The 12,822-nt window shown below is 33.7% G+C and overlaps 1 protein-coding gene across 15 annotated transcripts in view; it reads right to left on the reverse strand.

Annotated features, from left to right (window-relative positions):
* The window catches only part of PH (polyhomeotic), a 67,060-nt gene extending 57,727 nt beyond the window's left edge, over window positions 1-9,333 (reverse strand). For 2 of the 15 annotated variants that reach the window (XM_089730025.1, XM_089730005.1), the window contains exons 1-2: window positions 9,079-9,331; window positions 20-692 (exon numbers count right to left, since the gene is read on the reverse strand). In XM_089730025.1, the coding sequence (XP_089586151.1) occupies window positions 20-692; window positions 9,079-9,275 (870 nt within the window). In that variant the 5' untranslated portion in view covers window positions 9,276-9,331. Of the gene's footprint in view, window positions 1-19; window positions 693-1,499; window positions 2,154-8,617; window positions 8,655-8,890 lie in introns of those variants that run through there. The other 13 variants (XM_089730052.1, XM_089730048.1, XM_089730039.1 and 10 more) reach the window with 12 other exon arrangements.
* Between the last annotated feature and the right edge of the window lie 3,489 nt (window positions 9,334-12,822).

Here is a 12,822-nt window from a genome sequence, read left to right on the forward strand (position 1 = left end):
ACAGAAACAATTGACAAACCTGTAATTTATCATCTTCTTCTTTCTGATTCCGGTATCTGTATTCTTCTGGTTGATTGTGATTATCCGGTTCAGATTTTGGCTGCTTTAATTCAGGTTTTCTGTTTAGATTATGTTTGTCTAAAGCCAACAAAGTATTTGCTGCTTCATATTTATCTTCAAAAGTTATACCTGCCTTTTCAGCTAGTGTTTCCAAACACTGTAATGGTCTCTTTGTGGGTTTTATTTGAGTTTTAGATTTATCAAATTGACTATTACCCCCTGGAGATTGTTTTGGCACAGTCTTAGTTATAGTAATACTGTTTTTATTACACTCATCTTTCTTGTCATGCACTTTGGGTTCAAGAGTAAAGTAGTTTTTATGATAATTACTGTCCTTGTCTTTATCACCATTCAAGGTACTGTTCTCTATCAAGGTTATTGTAGTTGAATTAGCAACCTTTATTGTTTTATCTTTTTGGTCCTCTTTGGATTGCACAGACTGATTTGAGCTGTGTGTCGGAGACAATAACTGTTGTGCTGGTACATGCTGAGTTACAGGTACGTTAACATTGTGGAGTTCTGTACTGTGTAATGACTTATCATTTGATTTAACAATTTGCTGTTGGTAATTTGAATTCTGGGATTCTTTATCTTGTTCTTTCTTTTTTTGCGTGTTGTCTAAGATTTCAGACCTGAAAGATTTAATCCGGTTAGGATGAACTAAGTTAGCCAATATAACATAATATTAATGGAATAATGAATGAAATTAATTTATTAAAGTGATGACAAAAATATAATTAAAACAATGCATTGGGTTAATTAAAAAGAACAAAAACAAAATGATAAGAGTAATGGAAAATCATGTTAGTCCATGAGCGAGTTGAGCATACCGTTTTGATAAATAAATGCATTCAACATTCAGAAGAACATTTTATGCTTTTGAAGATGTTTAATTATCATTCTCACATCTCAAGAGGTCAATTTTTATCAGAATATTTTTGGGAGCGAACTAAAATTTAGATAAACAGAATGTGGTCAGAATGATAAGCATTGATAGCAAGCCTCCACCACCAGTTTTCAGCAAAGCAACTTTACTTTTTTATTTTATATTATTAATAATACAGTTTTATTAACAGAATGGTCAAGACACTTTATATTATTGTTTAAATAAATTCGAAATTTATAAGTTATTTTATGTAAAGTAAATATCGGAGATTTGCCTATTTTAAACAAAGCAAACTCACTTAAGATGAATGTTTTACGTCTAGTAAAATTGTTGTAAATTGTGATAAAAAAAACCTCGCAATTTTTCACACCTTAATAAAGTTTCTATTATTTTTGGCTACATTAACAGGCTATCTTTTTATTATTAAAATCGAATCTATAATGAGATTATGTAAGTACGTAAGGTAATCTCAGCATTGCCATAATTATTGGATTAAATATGAATTATTTGCAGTTGAAATTTTTTAGGTTAATGTTCCTACATTATGATTTACCTGTTAAAAGTTTGAAGCGGTTGTAACAGCACTAAATAATATACATTTAATTTAAAAATAAACACATAGTTATTTAGTTACAATTATGTATTAATAGTCCATATTTACACTCCGTTTTTATTTAAAACAATCTATTAATAATTATCTTTAATAATCTATATTTATATTCCATGTCGTTTCATATTTGACACAGCGGTATCTGAACTGCCTAACAATCACGACTTAATTGAATAATAATTAATGTTGTGAGCAATGTTTTATGAAACAGTGTTAAACAAATATACAGTGTTACCAGCCTGTAAATATCTATACGAATTTTGACATCTCCGAATAAACTTTATTTTACTATAAATTTAGGTTTTCAATTATAGTTGTACTAAAGTTTAATTTATTTATTATTCTGTAATAGAATAGGATATTATCTGCGTGTAATTGGAACTGGTTACCTATGGAGTATAAATTAAAAGTCCTTTATTTGTTCGTAAATGTGCAATTCCACTCACGCGACACGTGGTGTTCGATGGTTTTGAGTCATGAGACATAAAGTTGACATTAAAATTAAATAGTAGTAATGACCGTCCGGAGGCAAGATGATTGCATATTAAGTAAGTAGGTGTTAAGTTATGAAAATTGTTATATGCCTCTAAATTCGAACCACGGAATACTTGTATAGCTACGAACACATCGGGTAACTTACCTATTAAGCCACGGGTGCTTTCAACATAACAGATGCTTTCTTTCTTAAATTACATTTTGATTACTATAAAATTTTGTGTTTTATCTTCCGTAGAATAAAATAATTGTAAAAGCATATTTATAAATAATTATTGATGAATTCAATTTCATCATAAGCGATGGGCAAAAGACGCAAAAAGTTTTTATTTTATTTTTATTGTTTAGATTTGTGGACGACCTCACAGCCCACCTGGTGTTAAGTGGTTACTGGAGCCCATAGACATCCACTACGTAAATGCGCCACCTACCTTGAGATATAAATTCTAAGGTCTCAAGTACCTATATTTACAACGGCTGCCCCACCGTTCAAACCGAAACGCATTACTGCTTCACGGTAGAAATAGGCAGGGTGGTGGTACCCACCCGCGCGGACTCGGACTCACAAGAGGTCCTACCACCAGTAATTACGCAAATTATAATTTTGCGGGTTTCATTTTTATTACACGATGCTATTCTTTCACCGCGGAAGTCAATCGGGAACATTTGTCGAGTACGTATTTCATTAGAATAATTGGTGCCCGCCTGAGATTCGAACACCGGTGCATTGCTCAACACGAATGCGCCGGACGTCTTATCCTTTAGGCCACGGAGACTTCAACATTCAACGAAAGAGAAGCAGTACTTTGAACAACATCATAAACTCATGAAACGAAAATGTATGCTAACAAATCTACTTTACATATTTCGTCCCCGAGTGTTAGTAGCCCCTAGTTTGCGGTAGGCAGCGGCTTGGCTCTGCCCCTGGCATTGCTGAAGTCCATGGGCGACGGTAACCACTCACCATCAGGTGGGCCGTATGCTCGTCTGCCTACAAAGGCAATAAAAAAAGCCATAGTAACTACCTATTCAGGGTGGTATTTTTAGCGAAAAAGTTACATGTACAGCCATGTATAAAATTTTATTACTTTCTTAATCTAATGTTTTTCCTGATTTAACTATGGCATAGACCTCTGTAAAAGTGCACAATTAGGTAAATTAAAATCTCTGGACATGACTTCTCGGGTTTCTATGGCGTTGTCTCATCGTATTTCTTTTATTTTCATTTCATAATCAATTTCTTTTCAATAAAAATCATCACTTATATCTAACTTTTCATACTATTTAAATGGAGTCGGCCTTCTTTACAAAAGCTTTGATTGTGTGGGCTATGTTCTCTTTGCCCGGGACATGAGTTACTCAAACAAAAATTTAAGATGAGGGAGTCTATAAAGAACTGGTTTCGTGGTCTAGAGTTTCATAAATTTTCCTAACTAATAAGCATTAAGTTTTTTACTGCAAATGGGCGGCAAATTCAAGGCTAACACGGTGTTAAGTATTAACAACCTAATCGCCATTGAACGAATGCGTACTGTATAGCGACAGTTCTACCTTTTAAGCCGGAACAAATGGACGCTTCACAGCAGTAATAGGCCTAAAACAGGAATTTACCTGTACAAGTTCCTAGTACTTCCTAATTCCACCAAAAATTTAATTTGAACAAATGTTTTATAAATTTTGGCCGGTATAGTTTTACTCTACTAACTATGTTACTGTGGAAGTCTTTTGTGAGCACGTTTTAATTACGTATTTACTTTTTTGCTACCTGCCTGCATATGTACAGTCGCATCACTCGGTACACCGGGCAGCCTTTAATGTATAATCTATTTTTTAGATGAACAAACTGGACCAATTGTATACGCAAGTTCACATAATCAGAAAAATAAGATTGCGCTTCTTCGTACACTTCAGACAAGCTACTTTCTATTATATTCTTCGAAGTTAGGCACACCCTATTACCTACCTAATGTTGATCCACTTTCGCACATGGAAATCATTAATGTAAAAGGTACAATAAAGTCACTGCCTACCTAGCTAAATCCAATTGTTATGACATTTAAGGAAGTTATGCAATTCTAAATGTAGCTCCGTCCCGTCGTTCACAAATGTAAGCAATACTAAAGAGATTTTTTATAAATATAATCGAAAATCTCAAGCATCCTCTTTAGGTAGGAGGCAAAAGATAATAGCTAATGTTTTGGAGCTTCAGTCCTGTACCAGAAGTAGTACTTCACGCGAGGTCGGACTTCTTCTTTATTAAGCACAAGTTTTCGTCCGTACAGGAAGTATTGCTTCGGTCTATTGAGGACTCTCAACATTTTAGATGACAACATGGCTTTACCTTTCATGTGACTTCAGCATTCAACACTACTCGAAATGTCGACCCCAAAAATACAGAAAGTTTCAGAGATACTTCTTCAAATTGCGGTGCCAAGACAAATGGTTTTTTGGCAGCGAAGGTGGTGCCTCCTTTGTGAGTTTGAATTGCATTAAGCTGTATTTATGCCTTTCGGATAACGATCCCCGAGAGCTATCCACTATGCACACAAGTTTTGATCGGTTCTATTTTCATAATATGAAAGAATACCTAATGTAAGTTTATTATGTATTTCTTATGCCATCAGTATGCCGTTGATGTTATGCAAGATAAAAATTGTGGTAAAGAGTGTCGATCCTTGTGTTCTGGGAGCAGAGGCCACCAACAACCACTTTTGATGATCTGCTCAAAATAATTCGATGCATCCAAAGCGAGGCCTATGTCCAGTAGTGGACTCCCGCAGGCTGATGATGAAAGGCGAGCAATTCACTTCCAAGTACACATTCTAAATTTAACTGAATTTCGTTTAATCTTCTAATGTTTCTAAAATTCTAAAAGGACAATGTATTATCTATGCTACAGGATGACAAAAATGAGTCATTAATGTTTAAAATTTGTCTAAGGAATTGTAGAGAGAAAGTAGTGTTGTCAACGTTGCACCATAACCAAAACCAATATTACCAAAAGTGACTCAAAGTAATTTTAATGTTGAGGAGGTCGCTATGTGGGAGACAAAGAAAATATTGTTGAGCAGAGTAAAAATGTAGAATTAATGAATATTAATATTATTTTGTCTAGATTACGGTGAATACACTATCTTCACCGAAATAGGAAAATTAAGAATATCAAATTGTACTAAGCATTTTTTTAAATATGAATATTTTGTGCTTTTCGTACAGCCTATTCTGTTAGATACGACTATCTTTTTTTTATTGCATAGATGGGTGGATGAGCTCACAGCCCGCCTAGTGTTAAGTGGTTACTGGAGCCCATAGACATCTACAACGTAAATGCGCCACCCACCTTGAGATATAAGTTTTTGGTCTCAGTATAGTTACAACGACTGCCCCACTCTTCAAACCGAAACGCATTACTGTTTCACTGCAGAAATAGGCAGGGTGCTGGTACCTACCAGTGCCAACTCAAGAGGTTCTGCCACCACTAATTACGCAAATTATAATTTTGCGGGTTTGATTTTTATTACACGATGTTATTCCTTCACCGTGGAAGTCAATCGTGAACATTTGTCAATTTTCAATCTTGCCTATTTCTGCTGCGAAGTTAAAATTTATTCCAGTTTGTAAGGTGTGACACCTGTTATAGTAAACCATTGTGATTTCTACTTTATATTTCGTAGTTAGTGACGGTTTTTATATTGAGGTTTCTATATTAGGTACACTTGATCTCAGGTGGTTCTTCAGCTTGAAATAAGGCGCACTAATGGTATAGGTGCAATATAGGTTTATCTCAACAAATTAAATGTTGTTTTCCGTTTATGATCAACCAAAACCATAATCCCTTTTTGTTTTTGGAAACAGTTACCCTCATGACAATAAACATTAATTATTGAAAAATAATTAAATGGCAACATTTTGTGTTACGCCTCAAGTAGTGGCAGCACTGATTTCGAATACAGCCATGACGTATGATTTATTACGATTACAAACATACCTAGTTACAATGTAACTTTTGAAACTTAACATAATTATATTTTATATATCATTTGTCTACTTAATAAAATCAAAAGTATTGAAATTTAATAACCAAACTGACGGCGTTCAAAACAATGAGCACCGATCGAGCAAAGTAACATGCGCCATTTTTTCGGGACAAAACTCAGATTAAATCACTCATTTATGGATGACCGAGCCTTGCTCGGTTTTTTTTTTTGATAACGCCATCTTTTTGTGTCTTTAAAGCGGTTAGTTGCCCTCAATTAAGAAGAAAGAATAGTATTATTATTCGCCAATAGATGTCGGGAAAAGTTGATTATTGAAAATACGATGAAAACAACATTTTCTAAAAATAAATTGTAGCTAGATCGATTTATCGCCCCCGAAATCCCCTGTATACTAAATTTTATGAAAATCGTTGGAGCCGTTTCCGAGATTCAGATTATATATAATATATTAATATACAAGAATTGCTCGTTTAAAGGTATAAGATATGTTAATTTACCTTTACAATTCTTAATTATATTTAGATATCGACTTACTGTATGAACCATGTACATAATCAATACGAATTACTGATTATTATTGACGGACAAGAAAACATGTGAGGCGTTTTGTTTTCAACGGGTACAGATAATATCTACGTTCATCTAATATTGTCGATCGGAAGTGATATAATATTATACCTACTTAGATGGAAGTTATTTTATTCAATTCATCTCTGATTTTTATATCCTACTGCTTAATAAGATTCCTTAATCTTGTATTTACGTAGTAGGTAGGTACCTAGAGCTTGCAAAATAATCATTGCATTTGTTTAAGCGGGGTTGTTAAATTTATTATAGATATTTTAAAGCGTATTTTAAAACGTGGTAGGTACCGTAGATTGGCGGAAATGGGACGCTTTCCAAATCCAACAAAATTTTCAATGGTTTTAAAAATTTTGGAATTTAAAATCCGAAGTCTTCAATTTTTATATATGATGCGTTATTATACATTACAAAATATGTATACCCAAAAATGAAAAAAATAGCTTGATTCGATTCACCTTGGCTTTGGGGTGAATCAGGTTACGTATGGGAACAATAGGTTTTCGATAGGGCTGGCACTATTTAGTTGATAGGTAGGTAGGTACCTAACTTTAGGTACCGAATTATTTTTTTAATATCTGTAATGAGTTACAAAACTTTGATGACTAAATTAACCTATTTATTAATCTTATACACTAAATAAAAGTCATTTTCAGTTCAACAAAGTTAAATCTAACAACTCAACAAAAGTATTGTGACATCCCAGAATTTTGTCCCTATTCTAACTCTAGTCTGTATTCCCCCCAATCTGTACGTACCTACACTTAATTAAATATGAGGTTTTGTCTTCAAGCAAAAGAATCCGCTAAAATTGCATATAACAATATAGATATTTTTACCTGACTCGAGTAAATAACACGGAAGTCCTAAAAAGCGGCTGTTGTTACACTAAGAAGTATTTTTATTACATTTAAGTAAATTGTCGTACTCAGGGTGATAATAAATACCTATGAAAACGAAAGTAAAATCCTTCGTAATAGAAAGCCTGCCAACTATGACCATATTATAGAATTTGGTTCTAAGAATTAAACTTTCGATTAACTAAAAAGTAAATAAATAATCCAAGAGGTTGTATGTAAATGAAAAGCTTTTAAAGAAATTAATTCATGTTCATAAACTTGAACTAGGTACATACTATTATTTATTAATTATTTTAGCAAACCTCAGGAAGCTTTGAAATTGTTATATTGAGTCTACAAAACAAAGGTTAATTGTTTTGTATTTAAACAAAGGTACCTACTCAAAGTTATTTGCACATTCTTATTTTTGCAACGTTGAAATTTTTGTTTAAAACTTTAAACTTATCCAGAAAATATGTTAAGCCTAGTTTATTACATTCATATTTGCAGTGACATGATTCCGTGACGTGATTTCTCCAAAAAATTCGCAGGAATGTTTTAAAAGAAAATAAAGATGACTATTTTGGTTTATTTTAGTATTGTAGATACCTATGTGTTAGTTAATTGGTATATCGTAAAACTTGGATTCTTTATCACAATATAAAATAAGAGGCAAAAATATAAATTTAAATATGGCTTTTCGATGATTAATTATTAAACAAGTACTGCTTACTTCTTTCTTTTTTACAGAAATTAAATGAATAGTACCTAGTTATTTTTCGTGGTTTGATTGTCCCTATCATAGAAATACTTCTATGGCTTAAAGTGTGGGTAAAATGACGCTATCGACCTATGCAGGAATCGATGCTATGGTAAAAACAATCCGACTGGCATTATTTCACAAGGGGAAGCAAAAAAATAATGAAAACGTGCGAAAGAGAGCGGGAGATTGTTACATGCGAACACGTGTGGCACGAGTAAGAAAGAGACAAACAAGACCCACTAGGGGAGTTAAGCGCGAACCGGTTCTGCATGTGTGCAGGCCAGACAGACTGCGGTGCCCTCCCTCCCCTCGGCTGTCGACCCTCGGGTGCGAGGGCCTCACATTGTCGGCTTTTCCCCGAAGCGTTGCAATAATAATACTAACCGATCCCTAAATTTTGTTGTCCTTGGGGTGTCTTTACCTTAAACATTCAAAACAGTATCTAGAGTGATACCTGTCGAGTCAACAAAGTAAAAGTCAACAAACTTATTTGTATGGTAAAAAAGTTGGTACTACAATGTGGGTATATTTTTTAATTGTAGTTGTTATTTGATCTATGGTGAAGAATCAATACCTTAGCTTGCCATGTATAGCCACACGCGGCGCACTCACCCACACCAGATCGCAATCGAAAAGTAAAAAAATAACATAAAATACCTTTTGGTGTAAAAACCATAAGAACAACGTTCCATCGTTTCAAAATAAAAGGTTAACTGAAACGTAAAAGCCGTCCCATGCGGCAATGATTGAAATAAAAAACAAACAAAAAGGTAAGGATCGAAACATTCGCACGAGTGAAAGTAAACACAACACTTATTATCGACGAAAACGACATACAAACACACTTTATCGATAGTCCGGCGCCCGTGTCATTGTAACAATAACCTTCTTTTCGAGTGGCGAAACACGACTGTGTAGTTAGACTTGAGCGAGCTACCGGCACGCCGCCGCACCCATGCCCCGCACTACCCCGGCCGTAACGCTCTCTATCATCTGTCGCCAATAGAACGCCTGCTACGAATCCGGCGCTCTCATTGGTCATACCGTTTTACGGCTGTTCTACAAACAAAACTGGTTGCCAAGAACGGCGCGAAGGGCGCGAGGGACGAAATTAGCAACCACTATTATTATTATTTCTATTGCTTCCTTCTCTGTCTGACGGAGCGTGCTTTGAAGGCAGATCATTTTGTGTGACTACAATAATGTTGGAGTATTTATAAACATTATGTTAATGTAGTCTATTTATTAATAGTTTAATCATGTACAAAAAGCCTCATTAATGTTTAGTACCTATACACGAAAGATTTACAATTATTTTATTTATGTCGTGTAAATTTATTTTTATAGTTTAAGATATAAATAAATACCTACTTACATAGGTAATTAGGTACTTAAGAAATAAAAACATTAAAACTGATGATGTTTGTTTAACTTCTTATAATTATTTGCGCTACAAAAATTGTACAAATATATAATAGATAAATCTAGATTACATTAAGTCAAGTACTTAAGTCTAGCACTAGTATTAAGAGGTTTTATTATTGTTATTGAACTAAATGTAGGTACCCATTTTTTAGTTAATCGAATCGTTTGAAATATTTTTCATTATTTCTTATGGTATATGTATAATATGTATAATATTTATTTGTTATGGTATAAGCAAAAATTTGCTTTAGCGCCATCTCTACTCAACTATTTGAAACTTTTGTAGTAAATTCTGCAAACGCAACATTACGATTGAAGTGTGAACGAAATTCGCAACGATTTCAGAATAAATATTCATTTCATGAATACGCATAGAGGTCCTTCCACGAACTATCCTAATGAAATATAATGAAATCCAAGTATACAAATAGGCAAACGTAAAATAGACAGGTGTGCTTAGTGAGAGTTTTTTAACGTTCTCGATAGCGTAAAAGTTAGCTCATATCTATATGGAATGGGATCGTTCGCCTACGTTTGCCGCTAGGAGCGCTGTTCCAACTGCATACAAAATTGAGTTAACTTTTACGCTATCGAGAACGTTTTTTTTTTATTATTTGCTTTTGTAACTTTTAATGCCTGCCATCTATAAAAGTTAGTAAATTGATAGCTTAGTTTTCTATCATAAAACACAAAAGAGTTTTTTTGTGAGTTGTTTTGCGAACGCATCTACTACCGAATCGGCATCACGACCCTATGAGAAAATCGGGTGAAAAATTCATGGAGCTTAGAGCAGCTTAGGACCAATCTGTCCTCTGTTTATGGTTTTCTTTTTGTTTCTTTACTACTTCGTTGACAAGTTTTAATATTTACTAATAATAGAAAACTAAATTAATTGTTTTTCCGAAATATAAATAACGAATGAACCGAGCCGACCGAAAATTTAAAACGAATCTTAGTTTATGGATGTCCACGATTATTGTTGCGTATCGATCATTGGGTGTGAACTCTAGTTTTTAAACTCGCCGAAAATTCATTTAAAATGATAGAATGAATTATAAACAACCGAACAGGCCCACTTGTCGTATATTATATAGGTACCTCTATTTTTAAATGCTTTTGAAAGCGAATCGAAATTACTGTCATTGAAGTATCTACCTAACAAGAATTCACTATTTTTAAGTGAATTTTACTAACATGTTTTAAGCTATCGTAGGGAGGCAAGCTTCAGCTCACCTGGTTATAAATGTCACTCAGTCACCGTCGTTCACAAATATAGGCGTTGCTACGTTGTGTCTTCTTAGCGTCACAGTTTATTTTGTAGCGTTGCTTAAAGAAGTTCTTATAGCCTTGCGATGCAGTAAAGTGTAGGATGTTGGTATGTGATTCTAGGCGCACATGAACATCAGTGAGCCCGGTCAATTCCTACCACTCAGAACTCACTTCAATTTTTTTATGAAATACTTGTCATAACGCTCGGCAAGCGTCGAAGAGGAAATTTTATTCCAGAGCCGGATTTTCGACTGGAAAAATGATCTCCAGAATTCACTTCGGATTAAGACAGTGATTAACTTTGCTCCATAGATGATAAAATTATTTCAAGCAATTGGTTCTCTAGAACACTCGAAAATAAAACTTCCAAAGTTGCCAGGTTCTGAAAAAAATATGGTCGTTGGTTTTTTTTTTTGTGACACTTATCGGAAAGAGGAAATAATGAAAGCAAAATTGAAACACACTGAAATCATGTAAATGATTATTTTTATACAAACTTTTCACACTAGGTACACAATACTTAACTAGAGGATCATGTTGGGGCTTAGATCTAATATACCTAATTGAAACTGATTAGCAGTTTGTTAACGTAATAACAAGTAAAAATGATCCTTTTACCGAATTTTCGTGTTGGATTATACCTATCTGTTGGAGGATAAATACATTTTAATTTATATTATTCAGTTGTAGACAAGAAATCGATTTTTGTTGTTGTGCTTGTCGCAAATGGAAAGCACGACCCCTCTGTGTTATAAAGCGATTACCGCGGCAATCAGACAATAGAAAATGAGGTGTCTATGTAGAAAAGTGGCTCTCAACCTTTTTATGTCACGCCAAACTCTTACAGACTTCAATATTACACCGCACACAAAGAAAAGAATTAGTTTAAAACTCATTTTCTTACCTATAAATTAATACACTGCTTAAAACGTTTCTAAAATTGGGCAGCACACTATTCAGTTTTATATATGTATATACAAAGAGATTTTAAGTGTAAATTACATTAATCCAAGACTTATGTAGATACCTAATAAAAAAAATTTAAATAAATATTCTTTGTATTCGTCGCTGTTGTATTTTTGTAATCTATGACTGGGCTAAAAGCTAAGTCATTTTTATCTAATGCACTATAATTATCAATAGAATCTCAATGTTGGCTGATCTTCTCTTTTGACCTGATATTTGTGACGTCATAAAACGCTTGTCCTCAACAAACTTTTTTTGTTGTGTTCTTAAAATAGTCGTATAGGTACTTATAAATTCTCGTAACGTGTCTGAGAGGTTATGTTTTTTTGCTCCAATACTGGTTTGCTGCCTTCTTGAGATGGCTCAAACATTGTCAATCAATAAACCGTAGGTTAAGGATATAACTCGTTCATAAACAAATCTTGTAATATTTTTGGCATGTACTATATCAGTTCAGCAGTTAAAGAAGTTATACATCGTTAATCAGGAAATGTGAAAGAATTACAAAACACTTTAAATTTTAATTAATTAATTCATAATTTAATTTTGAGAGTTTAATTGTGAGTATTTTAAGTACGTATGCAATGTATTTAAATAAATTTAAATACTTAATACAAGTTGTGCTGGGCACTATGCACTATACTGCTTATTGATATTCTAAACATCCAGCGCTTTTTGTTCCATTCCATGTTCCATGCAGATGTCTTGTATCTCATTCTGTTACACTACATCCCCTTTTTGTATCTTTGTCTAACGACGGCGTGGGTGTAGACCTATCGGTCATTGAACTTGTCACAGCTAAAAAACAATTAAGAAAGGACAAACATAGTTTCCTGGCAGATTAATAAATTTAAATCACATCATCGACTTGTTTTTAAGATAATCTTACTAAATCATTCATTTCAAGAAACAAGACATCTCCGGTTATT

The sequence above is a fragment of the Bombyx mandarina genome, chromosome 01 (assembly GCF_030267445.1).
Source record: "Bombyx mandarina strain Sakado chromosome 01, ASM3026744v2".
Classification (NCBI taxonomy): domain Eukaryota; kingdom Metazoa; phylum Arthropoda; class Insecta; order Lepidoptera; family Bombycidae; genus Bombyx; species Bombyx mandarina.